Source organism: Leucopleurus acutus (assembly GCF_964270905.1).
Source record: "Leucopleurus acutus genome assembly, chromosome: 20".
Taxonomy (NCBI): Eukaryota; Metazoa; Chordata; class Mammalia; order Artiodactyla; family Delphinidae; genus Leucopleurus; species Leucopleurus acutus.
The window spans coordinates 31,064,254-31,083,290 of record NC_139162.1 but is presented as its reverse complement, the minus strand read 5'-3'; the positions used below and the strand labels follow the sequence as shown (position 1 = coordinate 31,083,290).

Genomic DNA, 19,037 nt, shown 5'->3' with positions numbered 1-19,037 from the left:
AGTAGCGAAGATGACATTAGAGCTGACGGTGGTTTTCTACATTGGCAAGTTTCATGGCTGACACACAGGAGGAGGTCAAAGCAGATTTATTGAAAGAATCTCCATTTCAGATCTTTTCTATAGAAGAGGAGTAGCTATGGTTCTAAAATAAGTAAAATGAATTTTCAACTCTAAACTAAAAGGTGTTTGGAAATGATAGTTATTTTGGCTATCCATTTAGTAGGCTTTAAGGTATATAATTTCTATGAATGATATACAGTAAGAGACCAATTATGTATAAAGCAAATATTAAAAAGTATTTATTGGGCTTCCCTGGTGGCGCAGTGGTTAGGAGTCCGCCTGCCGATGCAGGGAACGCGGGTTCGTGCCCCGGTCCGGGAGGATCCCGCGTGCCGCGGAGCGGCTGGGCCCGTGAGCCATGGCCACTGAGCCTGCGCGTCCGGAGCCTGTATTCCGCAGCGGAAGGGGCCACAGCAGTGAGAGGCCCGCGTACCGCAGAAAAAAAAAAAAGTATTTATTGAGCTATTATATAATGCTGCTGCTATTTGAATAATAACTTGGTAGGATTCAGAGTGATTGTTAGTTGTGGGGTGGTTACAATTAGAATTTCAGCTTGTCTGAATCTCAAGGTAGATTTTTAAAGTTAGTGGAGTTAATTACTTCAGTTGCTTCTGGTTTGGTAAGTTTAATGTTCTCTGTATTCTGTCCTTTCTTTTATTTCCTTCCTAACTCCCTTTTATATTTCTATATAGCTGCTTCCCTTCATTTTATCCCCTCTTCTTTATTTCTCTTGCATTGAATCTAGAACAAGGACTGTAAATTAATATGATAAATACATATAATATAATTAAATCAAAGTATATAAAGAGTGTGTACTTTGAACAGTAATTTTTTTCAAAGTGCTATTTTTTATTTGACTGTAACGCTTATTGGCAAAATTTTATTTTTCTGGTTTTTAGATCTTATAGCAATATACTAAATTATTTTTTTAGTTTTTCTTTTTTAACCATCTCCAGGTAGATAACTGAATAACCGAAATCTTCTGAGCAGTGATACGCTTTACCTCTATTTGCTCTTTTTGAAGTATATTTAAATGGAGTCAAATTAGGCCCTTACACTATTTCCTGTACACTCATATGTTAACTCAAGTGCTGATTAGACTATTATTTATATTTTAGTTTATTACAGTTTGGTTTATGGAATGCTACCTGCTATCTCTATGATTTTACCCATCACAGGTCTATCTGAAGATTTTCACGCTAAGGATTCTAAACCTTCTTCCGACCCACCTTGTGTCATTGAGAAACTCTGTTCCTTACATGACGGCCTAGTTTTGGAAGCAAAGGGAATAAAGGAACATTTCTGGAAACCCTATATTAGGAAACTTTATGAAAAAAAGGTTTGTAAGTAGTAAAGAAGTAATTTGAAAATATCTTCTGGGCAAAGACTTGATTTAATACGATGACTTAAGGATCTTTTCTTTCATCATAGCTCCTTAAGGGAAAAGAAGAAAATCTTACTGGTTTTTTAGAACCTGGGAATTTTGGAGAGAGTTTGTGAGTACTTCTGTTATAAACGTACTTTAATGTTTTAAATTATGTACCTAGGAAGCCTCAGAGTTTCATGTTTTTTTGTTTTTTTAAATTTATTTTATTTATTTATTTTGACTGCGCTGGGTCTTCATTGCTGCGCGCGGTTGTGCCGAGCAGGGGATGCTCTTCATTGTGGTGTGCAGGCTTCCCATTGTGGTGGCTTCTCTTGTTGTGGAGCATGGGCTCTAGGCGCGCAGGCCTCAGCAGCCGTGGCTCACGGGCTCCAGAGCTCAGGCTCAGCAGCTGCGGCTCACGGGCCTACTTGCTCCGCGGCATGTGGGATCCTCCTGGACGAGGGCTCGAACCCGTGTCCCCTGCATTGGCAGGCGGATTCTTAACAACTGTGCCACCAAGGAAGCCCGAGTTTCATGTTTTTATTGTTTGTGTCCTGGAAATTTAGAATATGTCTTGTGGCAGAATATAGGGATGCAGTAAAAAATTCTGTCAACTGTTACTCGAAGCACATGTTTTAGATTTATTGAAAACTGTATGGCCGTTCTTTAAAGCTTTAATAGTTAAGCTTTTGGATCATGATTTTTGAAATAAAGAAATTCTTTTGGAACTACACAGGGGAAGAATGATGATGTGGAAGTACTTAGGTCTTCAAACTTGCCTGGAGCAGCTAAGAAAGATAATTAGGCTTCTCACCAGAAGCTGTACCTACCAGGCAGCTTGGTACAGGATACCTATCCTGAAATACTGTCACCAAAATATACTTACTGTACAAGGCATGAGCATAATGGAGCAAGCGTGCATTTTATACTCCTCAGTTTTTATAATTAACAGTGATCCCACTAAAACTTAACTTTTACAAAATTATTAGAATTTTTAGTAAATGAAAAAAATGAAACAAGTAGCCTAAAACAACTGAAATGGCAGTTTCGTGAGTATACATTTTGCCTATTTTTTTTCCCCTATAGTAAAGCCATCAATAAGGCCTATGAGGAGTATGTTTTATCTGTTGGGAATTTAGATGAGCGGATTTTTCTTGGAGAGGATGCTGAAGAGGAAATTGGGACCCTCTCAAGGTGTTTGAATACTGGTTCAGGAACAGAGACTGCTGAAAGGGTGCAGATGAAAAGCATCTTGCAGCAGCACTTTGACAAGGTGAGTTGAGCCATGCCAGAAGAGTGGAAATACAGGAGCAGACATGCCAGAGGTTCTATTTTATTTTGGTAATTGTGTGTGTAGATGCGTTTTACTTGCTTCCAGTGTGAAAAAGAAAATCCACATCCTACTTATCTTAATTGAAAAAGTTATCTCCCAGGAGATGGAAACAACCTAAGTGTCCATCATCGGATGAATGGATAAAGAAGATGTGGCACATATATACAGTGGAATATTACTCAGCCATAAAAAGAAACGAAATTGAGCTATTTGTAATGAGGTGGATGGACCTAGAGTCTGTCATACAGAGTGAAGTAAGTCAGAAAGAGAAAGACAAATACCGTATGCTAACACATATATATGGAATTTAAGAAAAAAAAATGTCGTGAAGAGCCTAGGGGTAGGACAGGAATAAAGACACAGACCTACTAGAGAATGGACTTGAGGATATGGGGAGGGGGAAGGGTAAGCTGTGACAAGGTGAGAGAGTGGCATGGACATATATACACTACCAAACGTAAAATAGATAGCTGGTGGGAAGCAGCCGCATGGCACAGGGAGATCAGCTCGGTGCTTTTTGACCACGTAGAGGGGTGGGATAGGGAGGGTGGGAGGGAGGGAGACAGACGCAAGAGGGAAGAGATATGGGAACATATGTATATGTATAACTGATTCACTTTGTTATAAAGCAGAAACTAACACACCATTGTAAAGCAATTATACTCCAATAAAGATGTAAAACAAAACAAACAAACAAACAAACAACACTTTTGGGGCTTCCCTGGTGGCGCAGTGGTTGAGAGCCTGCCTGCCGATGCAGGGGACATGGGCTCGTGCCCCGGTCCGGGAAGATCCCACGTGCCGCGGAGCGGCTGGGCCCGTGAGCCATGGCCGCCAAGCCTGCGCGTCCAGAGCCTGTGCTCCACAACGGGAGAGGCCACAACAGTGAGAGGCCCGTGTACCGCAAAAAAACAAAACAAAATAAAAAAAACACTTTTGAGGACCAAAAAAAAAAGTTATCTGTATGTTTACTGTTTTAAATTTTGTCAACCTTGACTTTCAAAATTTTTGGTTAGATCTGGGAAAAAGAATTTAATATAAATGTAAATGAATGTATCATGCTGATGATTGTTGGTTTTGAGAAGATGGGCCAGTAATATACAGCCCATATTGAACATAGTAAGTGTTTAGAAAATGTTGATTGACCCAAATTGGTACCTTCATCTAAGAGACTAGAGAAACTGAGAATCTGTAGTCTTCAAGAAAGTTCTGTTAAACTGAGTTTCAGGATCATGTGTATATTTCATGCAGACACTTAGGATGATGGCGACTAGGAGTTTCCCTTCTGTTGTGTGGTGTTCATACAACAGAAAATAAGCACCTTCTGACAGGTGCTTCCAGAGGCAGTGTAGCTAATTCCAAGGGGTTACTCACCTATAAGACCAGACTTAAGACTGGTTTGCTTTCTCATTCAACGAATATTCTCAAGGTATGCTGTATGTCAGATTGTGTCCTGGACACTGGGGCTATGTCAGTGAACAAAACAGCTATGAATATCCTGGAATTTACTGATGGCTTGGATCTAGGGTGTGAAAAGAAAGAAAACAGTGATGACTCCAGTTGGGTGAATGGTATAAAAGCTAAAGTCCTTACAAATGCCTAAAAAGTCTTCAGTGATCTAGCCGTGCTACCTCTCTGAATTCATCTCCCACCACTTTCCTCCTCACCCTTTCCACTCATGCCACATTAACCTGCTTTTTCATTCTTCAGATATGCCAAGCATACTCCCAACTCAAAGCCTTTGCTTTTGCTGTTTTCTCAGCCTAGAGCATGTTTCTTCAAGACGCTCATGTGGTTTACTTCCTCGCTTCCTTCAGATCTCTGATAACCTGACTACTGTATAAAATAATAACCACTAGCATCCTCCCCTACCTCAGGACTTGCTTTCCCCCTTACTTTGCCATTAGTGTTCCTGTTAGTATTTATCAGTGTCTGATGGTTGGTAGGTAGGTAGGTAGAAATAAAGAATTGTTTGTCTCAAGATAATAAATACATAGAAAGAGAGAGAGAAGGAGAGAAAGAGAGGGAGGAAGAGAGGGAGAGAGGAAGAAAGGAAGGAAGGATAGATGGATTGTTTATTATCTGTCTCCCTGCATTAGAATATAAGCTTTATGAGGTCTATGACCAGTGTTGTATTCAGTGCTTGTAGGCATTCCATAAATATTTACTATTGACATTTATTGAGGGGAAAGAACAAATCTAGCGGGGAAAAAATCAAGAATTAGAGTTATGAGCACGTTAAGGGTGAGAAGTCTTTTAAATATTCTAGTAGAGGAGTTAAATAGGCCGTTTAGAGATACAAGACTAGAGCTCACAGCAAAAGTAAGGGCTGTATATATATATATATATATATATATATATATATATATATATATATACCCTTAGGATATATATAGTGTCATTAGGATACGGTTGGCTTTTAAAGCCATGGAATTAAGAGAGGTTACCTAGTAGTATGAGTTGATAGACAATAAAAGAGGTCTAAGAAGTTAAAGAGAGACTCTTCTTGATCAGAATGCACAGGAAGCTTTAAACTAAGAACTTAAACAGGGCTACCAAGAAGCCCCATGCTGACCTTGAGGACTACAGGCAGGAAGTTGTTTGTGGTCGTCGTATGTCATTTCCTTTGTGGAAGTGCTGCTACCTGTGGGCCACGTGGTGAGATGCTGCTGGCTGCTGCTGTTGCTTCTCCTCCCAGCAATGCACTGGTTCATAAACAGGGAAGAAGGAGGCTGTAAGAAAAGCTGTTAAATATAGGGAGAAATCTTCTGAATGTAGTTAATCTATGCAGATCATCTTATTGACCTAAAAAAAATTACAGAATTAATTTCTTTGAAACAAAGTGGAAGTCTTGGCTCTACTCTTGTTTAATTCACAGAGAAAACACATATAGATTTCTTTCTGTATGGCGAATTACTGTGTTTTTCTGTATCTCATGAAACTTGAATAGTTCTGTTGCCAGGTAAAAATTTTGCTGGGTGTTTTTACAACTATCTCTAGAATAAGCACATTTAATACATAGGGAAATATAGTCTATCTTGAATAGTAAAAAACTCTTTAGCTATCTTAACCTTTCAGAGTTTGTTGGAAAAATTAGAAAAGATATTTTATTAGCCTATGTATTTTTTTTAACATCTTTATTGGAGTATAATTGCTTTACAATGGTGTGTTAGTTTCTGCTATATAACAAAGTGAATCAATTATATGTATACATATGTCCCCATATCTCTTCCCTCTTGCATCTCCCTCCCTCCGACCCTCCCTATCCCACCCTTCTAGGTGGTCACAAAGGACCGAGCAGATCTCCGTGTGCAATGCGGCTGCTTCCCACTAGCTATCTATTTTACGTTTGGTAGTAAATATATGTCCATGCCACTCCCTCACTTTGTCACAGCTTACCCTTCCCCCTCCCCATATCCTCAAGTCCATTCTCTAGTAGGTCTGTGTCTTTATTCCTGTCTTGCCCCTAGGTTCTTCATGACCATTTTCTTTTTTTTTTTTCATATTCCATATATATGTGTTAGCGTACGGTATTTGTTTTTCTCTTTCTGACTGCCACTCTGTATGACAGACTCCAGGTCCATCCACCACCCTACAAATAACTCAATTTTGTTTCTTTTTATGGCTGAGTAATATTCCATTCTATATATGTGCCACATCTTCTTTATCCATTCATCTGTTAATGGACACTTAGGTTGCTTCCATGTCCTGGCTATTGTAAATAGTGCTGCAATGAACATTTTGGTTCATGACTCTTCTTGAATTATGGTTTTCTCAGGGTATATGCCCGGTAGTGGGATTGCTGCGTCATACCGTAGTTCTATTTGCAGTGTTTTAAGGAACCTCCATACTGTTCTCATAGTGGCTGTACCAATTCACATTCCCACCAGCAGTGCAGGAGTGCTTCCTTTTCTACACACCCTCTCCCACATTTATTGTTTCTAGATTTTTTGATGATGGCCATTCTGACTGGTGTGAGATGATATCTCATTGTAGTTTTGACTTGCATTTCTCTAATGATTAATGATGTTGAGCATCCTTTCATGTGTTTGTTGGCAATCTGTATATCTTCTTTTGAGAAATGTCTATATGGTCTTCTGCCTAATTTTGGATTGGGTTATTTGTTTTTCTGATATTGAGCTGCATGAGCTGCTTGTACATTTTGGAGATTAGTCCTTTGTCAGTTGCTTCATTTGCAAATATTTTCTCCCATTCTGAGGGTTTTCTTTTCATCTTGTTTATGGTTTCCTTTGCTATGCAAAAGCTTTTAAGTTTCATTAGGTCCCATTTGTTTATTTTTGTTTTCCATTTCTCTAGGAGGTGGGTCAGAAAGGATCTTGCTGTGATTTATGTCACAGAGTGTTCTGCCTATGTTTTTCTCTAAGAGTTTGATAGTTTCTGGCCTTACATTTAGGTCTTTAATCCATTTTGAGCTTATTTTTGTGTATGGTGCTAGGGAGTATACTAATCTCATGCCTTTACATGTACCTGTCCAGTTTTCCCAGCACCACTTATTGAAGAGGCTGTCCTTTCTCCACTGTACATTCCTGCCTCCTTTATCAAAGATAAGGGGACCATATGTGCGTGGGTTTATCTCTGGGCTTTCTCTCCTGTTCCATTGATCTGTCTTTCTGTTTTGGTGCCAGTACCATACTGTCTTGATTACTGTAGCTTTGTAGCATAGTCTGAAGTCAGGGAGCCTGATTCCTCCAGCTCCATTTTTCTTTCTCAAGATTGCTTTGGTTATTCGGGGTCTTCTGTGTTTCCATACAAATTGTGAAATTTTTTGTTCTAGTTCTGTGAAAATGCCATTGGTAGTTTGATAGGGATTGCATTGAATCTGTAGATTGCTACAGAATCTGTAGATTGTAGTATAGTCATTTTCACAATGGTGATTCTTCCAATCCAAGAACATGGTACATCTCTCCATCTATTTGTATCATCTTTAATTTCTTTCATCAGTGTCTTATAATTTTCTGCATGCAGGCCTCTTGTCTCCTTAGGTAAGTTTATTCCTAGATATTTTATTCTTTTTTGTTGCAATGGTAAATGGGAGTGTTTTCTTAATTTCACTTTCAGATTTTTCATCATTAGTGTATAGCATTGCAAGAGATTTCTGTGCATTAGTTTTTGTATCCTGCTACTTTACCAAATTCATTGATTAGCTCTAGTAGTTTTCTGGTGGCATCTTTAGGATCCTCTATGTACAGTATCATGTCATCTGCAAACAGTGACCGCTTTACTTCTTCTTTTCCAATTTGGATTCCTTTTATTTCTTTTTCTTCTCTGATTGCTGTGGCTAAAACATCCAAAACTATGTTGAATAAGAGTGGTGAGAGTGTGCAGCCTTGTCTTGTTCCTGATCTTAGTGCAAATGCTTTCAGTTTTTCACCATTGAGGACGATGTTGGCTGTGGATTTGTCATATATGGCCTTTATTATGTTGAGGAAAGTTCCCTCTATGCCTGCTTTCTGGAGGGTTTTTATCATGAATGGGTGTTGAATTTTGTTGAAAGCTTTCTCTGCATTTATTGAGATGTTCATATAGTTTTTCTCCTTCAGTTTGTTAATATGGTGTATCACATTGATTGATTTGCATATATTGAAGACTCCTTGTATTCCTGGGATAAACCCCACTTGATCATGGTGTATGATCCTTTTAATGTGCTGTTGGATTCTGTTTGCTAGTATTTTGTTGAGGATTTTTACATCTATGTTCATCAGTGTTATTGGCCTGTAGTTTTCTTTCTTTGTGACATCTTTGTCTGGTTTTGGTATTAGGGTGATGGTGGCCTCGTAGAATGAGTTTGGGAGTGTTCCTCCCTCTGCTATATTTTGGAAGATTTTGAGAAGGATGGGTGTTAGCTCTTCTCTAAATGATAGAATTTGCCTGTAAAGTCATCTGGTCTTGGGCTTTTGTTTGTTGGAAGATGTTTAAACACAGTTTAAATTTCAGTGCTTGTGATTGGTCTGTTCATATTTTCTATTTCTTCCTGGTTCAGTCTCGGAAGGTTGTGCATTTCTAAGAATTTGTCCATTTCTCCAGGTTGTCCTTTTTTTTTTTGCGGTACGCGGGCTTCTCACTGTTGTGGCCTCTCCCGTTGCGGAGCACAGCCTCCAGACGCACAGGCTCAGCGGCCATGGCTCACGGGCCCAGCCGCTCCGTGGCATGTGGGATCCTCCCGGACTGGGGCACGAACCCGTGTCCCCTGCATCGGCAGGCGGACTCTCAACCACTGCGCCACCAGGGAAGCCCCCACGTTGTCCATTTTTTTGGCATATAGTTGCTTGTAGTAATCTCTCATGATCCTTTGTATTTCAGCAGTGTCAGTTGTTACTTCTCCTTTTTCACTTCTAATTCTATTGATTTGAGTCTTCTCCCTTTTTTTCTTGATGAGTCTGGCTAATGGTTTATCAATTTTATCTTCTCAAAGAACCAGCTTTTAGTTTTATTGATTGTTTCCTTCATTTCTTTTTCATTTATTTCTGAGCTCATCTTTATGATTTCTTTCCTTCTGCTAACTTTGGGGTTTTTTTGTTCTTCTTTCTCTAATTGCTTTAGGTGCAAGGTTATGTTGTTTATTTGAGATGTTTCTTGTTTCTTAAGGTAGGATTGTATTGCTATAAACTTCCCTCTTAGAACTGCTTTTGCTGCATCCCATAGGTTTTGGGCCGTCATGTTTTCATTGTCACTTGTTTCTAGGTATTTTTTGATTTCCTCTTTGATTTCTTCAGTGATCTCTTGGATATTAAGTAGTGTATTGTTTAGCCTCCATGTGTTTGTATTTTTTACAGATCTTTTCCTGTAATTGATATCTAGTCTTGTAGCATTGTGGTCGGAAAAGATACTTGATACGATTTCAGTTTTCTTAAATTTATAGCCTATGTATTCATGCTATATTCTTGACGTTAAGTTATATCTTTTTCATATTTGTGTTCAAGAATTTCACTTAAACTTATTTCTCTGAAGATCTGTCTGCTTTGGGGGGAAAAACTGTGATAGGTTCTAGTAACTAAAGGTAAAGAAGGGCAAGAAGACTGAAGAAGGCTGTTCTGCATCAGGTTGTATTCTGCATCTAAGAATGTTTGTTTTATCCTCCTGTGAAGCAAATTTGATTATTTTTTAATAAATTTATTTCATTTATTTATTTTTGGCTGTGTTGGGTCTTTGTTGCTGCGCATGGGCTTTCTCTAGTTGCGGCGAGCTGGGGCTACTCTTTGTTGCATTGTGTGGGCTTCTCATTGTGGTGGCTTCTCTTGTTGTGGAGCATGGGCTCTAGGCACGCGGGCTTCAGTAGTTGTGGCACATGGGCTCTAGAGCGCAGGCTCAGTAGTTGTAGTGCACGGGCTTAGTTGCTCCACGACATGTGGGATCTTCACGGACCAGGGCTTGAACCCATGTCCCCTGCATTGGCAGGTGGATTCTTAACCACTGCGCCACCAGGACAGTCCAAATTTGATTATTTAGATGAGCTTTTGTTAAATCATGGATTTCATTTGGGCCAGATTTATTCTCAGCTTTCCTTTGTCAATCTTTGAGTAATTACAAAAATAGCAGTAGATGGGAACGGTGAAATTCTGTTTGTCAGAGATAGCCTTAATATTTTCATGCTTATGTTTGCCTTCAAGCTCAAGTTTTTGTTTTTTTGTGGTACACGGGCCTCTCACTGTTTTGGCCTCTCCCGTTGCAGAGCACAGGCTCCGGACGCGCAGGCTCAGCGGCCATGGCTCACGGGCCCAGCCACTCCGCGGCATGTAGGATCTTCCCGTACGGGGGCACGAACCTGTGTCCCCTGCATCGGCACGCGGACTCTCAACCACTGTGCCACCAGGGAAGCCCCAAGCTTAAGTTTTGAAGGAGGAATAATAGGGAATTATGCCTTATCTTAAACATTTAACCTTTTTTTTTATTTTTACTTTTTATTTTTGGCTGTGCCACACGGAGTGGTTGGTGGGATCTTAGTTCCCTGACCAGGGATTGAACCTGGGCTCTCAGCAGTGAAAGTGTGGAGTCCTAACCACTGGACTGCCAGGGAATTCCCATAAACATTTAACTTTTAAGGAACAAACTTCTTAGTTGTCTAAAGTGCAGATTGTCCTTTCACACAATTTCACATGGATAGTCGTGGCTCTTAGTGGTGTAACGTTTAAATTCCAAGAATAATGACAGAAATCACTAATATTTATTGATAATATAAAGTTCTGATTAGCTTGAAATTCCCATTCATGAAGTAATTGAAAGTAGTTTAGGTCTTTTTGACCTAAATAATGTTCTTTTTCCTCCTCTTTAGTCTAAAGCACTTAGGATCTCTACCCCACTTACTGGTGTGAGGTACATTAAGGGTAACAGCCCTTGTGTGACTCCAGTTTCTACAGCTACACATAGCTTGAGTCGTCTCCACACCATGCTCACAGGCCTCAGGAATGCACCAAGTGAGAAACTGGAACAGATTCTAAGGTTAGTTTGAGCCATTCTTGTCTTCTAAGATTTGGTTGTTGACTATTTTCCAATTTTCTATTTTAATTTTTCACCCTTTGTGCCTTAATTCACCCATTGATAATTTTATATCAATTGCATGCTCAGTTCTGTTGTTAGTCCTTAGAGGACATAGCAATATAAAACGTATGAATAGAAAATGACCCTTTTTTTCTCAGTATCTTAGTCTTCTTGGGCTGCTATAACAGAATATGGTAGACTGCTTATAAACAACAGAAATAAATTTCTCACAGTTCTAGAGGCTGGAAGTCCAAGATCAGGGTGCTAACGGATTCAGTGTCTGGTGAGGACTGCTTCCGGGTTCATAGATAGCTGTCTTTTGCTGTGTCCTCATGTAGCAGAAGGAGGCAAAGGAGCTCTCTAGGGTCTCCTTTATAAGGGCTCTAATTCCATTCATGAGGACTCCACCCTCATGACCTAATCCCTCCCAAATGCCCCACCTCCATACACCATCACATTGGGGATTAGATTTGAACATATAAATTTGGGGCAGGGGGTAAGGAGGGGGGCAACACAAACATTCAGTCCATAGCTCTCCATTATTTTTTAACATAGTTCAGGAGATAGTAACTAATAACACTAGACACTGTAGAATAAAGCACCAAACTATCTATTACCAGTTGTTCTCCCTTAAGATTTCAGGGAAGCGGGGGATCTGTAAAGATGGGTGTTTGTCAAAGGGCTGCAGGAAGAGGATTGGACCTGAGCAAATTTCTGAAGCGTTGGTCAGATTTGAAAAGATAGCCAGTTAGATTCATAACCAATGTAAAACCACTGTAACTTTCTAAGTTTTATAAAACACCCTTAGCCTGAGAAGGAAGTCAACTACCTTTAGTTCCTTTGATCTGTTTGATACTAGTAGGAATATCAGGGAGCATTAGTGAAAAACACAATAGACTGACTTTCATTACCTGTGCATAATTTTTGGCAAATTTATTTGACAAAATGACCTCCAAGACTGCTCCTGTTCCTAAAAATTTATGATTTAATGATGTAGACTCTGTAGGAGCCAATTTGATTTCTGGTGATGTGGTGTAAGAAAGCTCTGTATAAACATAAAATAATTTCCCGCTCATAGCTAGACTCATTAAATACCAAGGCTGACTAATTTTCCTGTACATTTTCATGAAGTCTACTTTATTCATAAACTTGATTGTGATTGACACCCAACAGGGTTTGTCTGTATGGCCTCTTCCTAAGTCATATTTCTCAGATGGACCTTGTTTACCTAGAATTCAGAAGCATTTTATAAATACATTTTAGAAGCCGGTCTTAACTGTTATGTCTTCCAGATCTCTTTACAGTCTCTAACTAGGAGTAGCAGCTTCTTTAATCTTAAATAACCATTAGTGGAGTTAAATATTGCCAGTAGCTACTAGGTAAAACCAAAGGGTCCTGTTTTTGTAACCTCTGTGTATGTTCATAAATAAAATTCTGCTTGCATATGATATTCAGTAGCCATCTCTGCCAGGATTATAATTGATTATATTTCCTTTATAATTTTCTAAACTTGCTGCATTTTTATAGAGAATATTTATGTTTATGATCGAGATAAAGACATAGTTGTTACAGAAGCCCACATGGTGATCATCTGTATTATGCTTCTGCATTGAACATATATTGCCTTTCTAGTAAAAAAAAAAAAAAAAATCAATGAAATAAACTTCATTTTAGAGGAAAAAATGTAGAATGCCAGTAATGATTTATATAAGTTTGTTGTAGTATAGATCATATACCCCTTCATTCTGTTTTTTTCTAGGAGTTCTTAATAAGAGTTGTACTGCCCTCTAGGGAAACAGTTGAGGGCAGTTTTGTTTGTCATCAGTGATTGCAGGTGGGTAGGCTAGGTGGGTCATACACATCAAATAGGCACCGGTCAAAGTTCCTAAACTTAACTGCAGTAAAAGGTAAAGCTCCATGAAAGAAATATTTTTTCATTCAAATGGTAATACTAACACCTTTGATAAGGAATTATGGGATCTCCTGGATTAATAGGGAAATGTATAGTTTCTATTTGAAGTATTTTATATATACAGGTTAAAATTACTCTGAAATTACAGAGTTGTAAATAGTTTATCACTTTGTGACTTGACAAAACCTTTAACTCAGATAATTTCTTCTTATTTTTTTAGGACATGTTCCAGAGATCCAACCCAGGCTATAGCCAACAGATTGAAAGAAATGTATGAAATATATTCTCAGCATTCCCAGCCAGATGAGGATATCAGTAATTGTGCTAAAGGTAAGGCTTAGTATTATCTATATTGTTCTCATCTTTGAACTTTAACTACATGCATTCCTTTCTTGGAAACCGAGTCAGAAATATGAAGAAAAAATTTGACTTTAGACTGAGGGCCAGAATATGGATGTCCAATATTTCTGTCAACCAACTGATTTCTGGGCCATTCTCAATAAGAGAGAAATTTTAGACTGATAACCTTTATTATGTTGGACTTCTGGCACTTTAAACAAATCTTTGGTTTTCATTTGTAGGCTGGATTTTCAGTATAGAACTATAGTGATTCTTCAAAATGATAAGAACAAGGACAGAATATAATAGTTGTTACATGCCCAGACCCATTGGAGTTGTTTGATGTCGTGAAGTATGAATACCAAGTAGGAGTGGAATAATAAACCAATTACATATGTCTTAGCATAGAGCTGCTCTATTCAAAATACAAAAAAAAAAAAAAAGTATGAATCTTGATGGAATGCTATTGCAATTTTTATGTGCAAACTTCATTTCACAATTTTAGAAAAATTTCAGTGTTACCATGAAGATGAAATTAAGGAATCTTAGGGATGATTGAAATAGCAACTGTAGGAAGTGCATGTATATGAAGTGTTGGGTTGGTTTTTAAATTTTATTCTGCTGTAGGGAATGGGATGGATCCTCATTTTCCCCAATATTTATGTTCTTTGCATGTGATTTTTGTGTTTTTTATTATTTATGCAGAAATTGCCAGCAAACATTTTCGTTTTGCAGAGATGCTTTACTATAAAGTGTTAGAATCTGTTATTGAGCAGGAACAAAAAAGACTGGGAGACATGGATTTATCTGTGAGTAAATAGCTAATGTACTGAGCACCACAATAAAATGTAGTTTCCTTTCAGCCCCACCCACCAAAAAAAAAGCCATTATTGAAAAAATAATATATGGCTTTGAGGGAATAAGATTGGCATCTAAGAAAACTTGTGTTCTGAGTCCTCTTACCTCCAGTCCCCCACTTAGTGTTTCTCATTGCAGCAGTTTCTGTGGGTAGTAAGACTCTGTAGTCAAGGATTAAAACATTCAGACTTAACCTTAATTGAGGTTTTTAAATAACATAGAGTTTTAATTCAAGCCATGTATAGAATAAATTGAGTATTGACTATATAGGAATTTAACATAAACATTCAACCATTGATCTTTGGCTAAGATAATTTTTCTAGATTGTACAAGTGATATTACTTTTAATGACCTCAATAAAAATAATTTTTTAAAAATTAATTTTTAAATAACATTTTAGAGAAAATTATAAAATTGACAAATAATTGTTCTAACTCCTTGTAACTATTTACACTTCTCTTATTCTATATAAAAATATGGCTGTGTATACAATGGAATGTTACTGAGCCATAAAATAGAGTGAAATTCTGTCATTTGCAGCAACATGGATGGACCTAGAGATTATTATGCTTAGTGAAATAAATCAGACAGAGAAAGAAAAATACAGTATGATATCACTTACATATGGAATCTAAAAACTATGCAAAACAGAAACAGACTCACATATATTGAAAACAAACTTGGGTTATCAAAGGGGAGACGGAAGGGGGAAGGGGCAAATTAGGCGTATGGGATTAACAGATACTAACTACTGTGTATAAAAATAGGTAAGCAACAAGGATATATTGTATAACACAGTCAATTATAGCCATTATCTTGTAATAACTTTATTTAGAGTATAATCTGCAGAAATACTGAATCACTAGGCTGTATACCTGAAACTAATATAATATTGTAAATCAACTGTACTTCAATAAAAATATTATATGGCTGTGTATGGTTGTAGGAATTTAAAAGGCTGTTTTAGGACAGTTTTTTTTATTTTGAAAACATACAGAAGGGTATATAAAGGTTTCTAAATGTTCAAGCTTTGTTTTTTTTAATAGGGCATTCTGGAACAAGATGCATTCCACAGATCGCTCTTGGCCTGCTGCCTTGAGGTCGTCACTTTTTCTTATAAGCCTCCTGGGAATTTTCCATGTATTACTGAAATATTTGATGTACCACTTTATCATTTTTACAAGGTATTTTTAAAAATCTGAAACTGATGAGGAAATTGTGGATGAGATCCACTTCCTGTGGTTAGCCATCTAATTCATTTTAATATATGAGTACATTTCTTCTATTTTTAATTACATATTTAATAATTTCCACTCTAAATGGGGAGCAGAGAAGAAATAGGAGTCTTAAGAACTATATATATTCTTTCAATGTATTGTATAGACCTATTTTGTGTAAAAGTTTCATATAATTCCTCCTTTTGTCTGATAAAGTCTTTTAGAATACTTTCATTTTATGAGCTAAGAAGGTTTTAGAAAAGTAGCAAACATATCACTAGCTAATCGTGATAGCAACCTTCTTTTTTTAAAAAAAATTTTGACTTATTTATTTGGCTGCGTCAGGGCTTAGTTGCGACACGCAGGATCTTCGTTGTGGCATGAGAGATCGTTCATTGAGGCGCGCAGGCTCAGTAGTTGTGGTGCACAGGCTTAGTTGCCCTGCGGCACGTGGGATCTTAGTTCCCTGACCAGGGATTGAACCTGCGTCCCCTGCATTGGAAGGCAGATTCTTAACCACTGGACCACCAGGGAAATCCCCACAACCTTCTTTTTTATTTTATGAAAATTAAATGAAAGTGTCTTTCAAAAAAAAAAAAAAACAACTCCTTTTCACATATTATATAGAGGCACAGAGTTATAGCATTGATTTGGTTTCCCTCTTAATATTGATTTAGTGTATGGATTTAATTCTCCTACAGTAGTCAAAACTAATTTTTATAGTGGCATAAACTGAATGTTCAGAGTTTTTAAATGTGAAATTTTGGTACTTCCCTGGTGGTGCAGTGGTTAAGAATCTGCCTGTGAATGCAGGGGACATGGGTTCGAGCCCTGGTCCGGGAAGATCCCACCTGCCGCAGAGCAGCTAAGCCGGCAAGCCACAACTACTGAGCCCGTGTGCCACAACTACTGAAGCCCGTGCGCCTAGAGCCCGTGCTCCGCAACAAGAGACGCCACCACGATGAGAAGCCCGTGCGTCACAGTGAAGAGTAACCCCTCCTCACCGCAACTAGAGAAAGCCCATGAGCAGCAACAAGACCCAATGCAGCCAAAAATAAAATAATAAATAAATAAATATATAAAAAAAAATAAATATGAAATTTTGAGTAATGTTTTTTAATCTCAATAGACAAGGCATGTTTTTTAAAGATTTTTGAAATTTTTAATTTAAAGATTTTTGAAATGTATCACTATACAAAAGATTTTTTATAATTCATACATGCAGTTTAAATAATTATTTATAAAGATAGTGAAAGGAAGAGCACCTGTTTCAAAATAGTACTATTCTTTAAACTTGTAATTTTTGATAAATTGACTTTTTTGTTTCTATAAATATGTAAAAGATCTTAAATAAGTTTACCAATTTTGCTTTTGCACTTGAACAATTTTTTTTGTTAAAAAATTATTGTTACTAAACAAACCAAGACATTTTTAAAAATTTCAGGTGATAGAAGTATTCATTAGAGCAGAAGATGGCCTTTGTAGAGAGGTGGTAAAACACCTTAATCAGATTGAAGAACAGATCTTGGATCATTGGGCATGGAAACCAGAGTCTCCACTCTGGGACAGAATTAGAGACAATGAAAACAGAGTTCCTACGTGTGAAGAGGTTCGTGAAAAGATGTTAACATCTTTCTATGATAGAAGTATATCAATATGTAGTCTATTCATAATTCTCTTTCACCGACCACAGTTAAACTTAGCATCTTCCTCATAAGTATGGGAGGGTAATAGCTGGGTTTAATTTGGTACAATCACCCCTATATCTAAGAGGAACCAAGAGTCAGAAATAATTTGTGACTGCCCCAAGGTTTCAGTGACAGAGTAAGAGTTCAGTGTTCTTTCATGATTTTCTAATCAAGTTTCAATACCTTAAAATGGTTGTCTAATTCTCTAAATCAGTAATGAAGGTTAATTTATACTTAGTGTCCAATTATTAGATTTGAATTTTTTAAGCCTGCCAGAATCTTTTTTAACTTCAGTATGAAAGTAGAAAAGACAGGGGATTTTATTTAGGTGGAATAACTGATGAGCCAAGATAGTTTTCTTTTGCCTTAGATTATTATTATATTTCTAATTAAAATACTCTTTTGAATAATGGCATTCTGTGTAAACATTCCCTAATAGGTCATGCCACCTCAGAACCTGGAAAGAGCGGATGAAATTTGTATTGCTGGCTCCCCTTTGACTCCCAGAAGGGTGAGTGAAGTTCGTGCTGATGCTGGAGGACTTGGAAGAAGTAAGTTTAAAATATTAAGGGAAGTATTTTGGGGCCTAGCATCTGGAGATTTAAATTCCATCTAAAACTACAAGTGAAGTTAGTAGGGTGTATATAGAAGAAAATGTTCTGTACATTATAGTACCACATGGATCACTTTAACGCTTTTGAAAAATATTAAAGAACACAGGAAAATGCGTGCAAAGTCAAGTGTCTTTTAAAATAGATAGAATGCTGTATAGTAATGTGATTCCTATTTATTAAGTGTATCTTTTTTCTATGAGCATGCAAAAGGGCTGAAATGGAAAAACCAAACTATTAATGATTATTGTTGGGTAATAGAATTCTAGGTGATTTCTGTAAATTTTTTAAGATGAATATGTATTACTTTTAAAATCGGAAGAAACAGAAAAATCTTCTTAAAGGTAGAGTGTATGATCTAATTAGGTACAGATGAGCCATTGAGTTAAGAGGACTGAATGGCCTGAGCATGTTCAGCCTTTTTTTTTTTTTTTTCTTTGGCTGCGCCTTGCAGCTTATGGGATCATAGTTCCCTGACCAGGGATTGAACCCGGGCCCTGGAAGTGAAAGCAAGTCCTAACCACTGGACTGCCAGGGAATTCCCAAGCATGTTCAGCTTTGACTCTTGTCAGTTGAGCAGTGCTACCCTGGTTAATACAACAGCATTGCTGGCCCTGAGGTACAGAAAAGGGAAATTTTGCTTTTCATCTGGTTACATTTTAGGCAGTTCTTTATAACATCTGTCAGGTGCAACGTTTAAGTTTACATCAGGTAAAACTACCTTTTAAAAAAAGCAATTCTGTAAATCCAGAGAGTTCTAAATCCTTGGATTCCATTAGAAGGACATTCTTGTTTCTAGATCAACTTTTTAATGTAATTGATAAGCACTGGCTATAGAAGAAAGATCAGTTTTAAAATGAGGAATCACTCTGTGTCAGTGCATACTCAATGGATATGGATGATCTATATGAAAACTTACTCAGTTTTGAAAAAGGAGGCATAAAGGCTTAATGGTTTATTTTTCTGCTTATTATCCACTCAGACCCATAGATCTGATAGCTGGTCTTCCTCAGTCCTATTTCTGTAGAGTTTTTCCTTCCCTAATCAATGGATTAGGACTTGACTTTAAACTTCATTTTTTTGTACTTATCACTTCTCCATTTTCATGAGGTCTTTTAATATTTTACAAGATAATGATCATAATTTGAAACACTTTT

The 19,037-nt window shown here is 37.5% G+C and overlaps 1 protein-coding gene across 2 annotated transcripts in view; it reads left to right on the top strand.

Annotated features, from left to right (window-relative positions):
* Positions 1-19,037, top strand: part of RBL2 (RB transcriptional corepressor like 2) — a 44,105-nt gene that overhangs the window by 12,378 nt on the left and 12,690 nt on the right. For both annotated transcript variants that reach the window (XR_014327015.1, XM_082862797.1), the window contains exons 6-14: positions 1,239-1,399; positions 1,492-1,556; positions 2,513-2,699; positions 11,050-11,216; positions 13,388-13,497; positions 14,212-14,315; positions 15,411-15,548; positions 17,026-17,190; positions 17,709-17,820. Coding sequence is in view for 1 of the 2 variants with exons in the window: in XM_082862797.1 (XP_082718923.1) it covers positions 1,239-1,399; positions 1,492-1,556; positions 2,513-2,699; positions 11,050-11,216; positions 13,388-13,497; positions 14,212-14,315; positions 15,411-15,548; positions 17,026-17,190; positions 17,709-17,820 (1,209 nt within the window). In the remaining variant the exon portion in view is untranslated. The remainder of the gene's footprint in view (positions 1-1,238; positions 1,400-1,491; positions 1,557-2,512; positions 2,700-11,049; positions 11,217-13,387; positions 13,498-14,211; positions 14,316-15,410; positions 15,549-17,025; positions 17,191-17,708; positions 17,821-19,037) is intronic.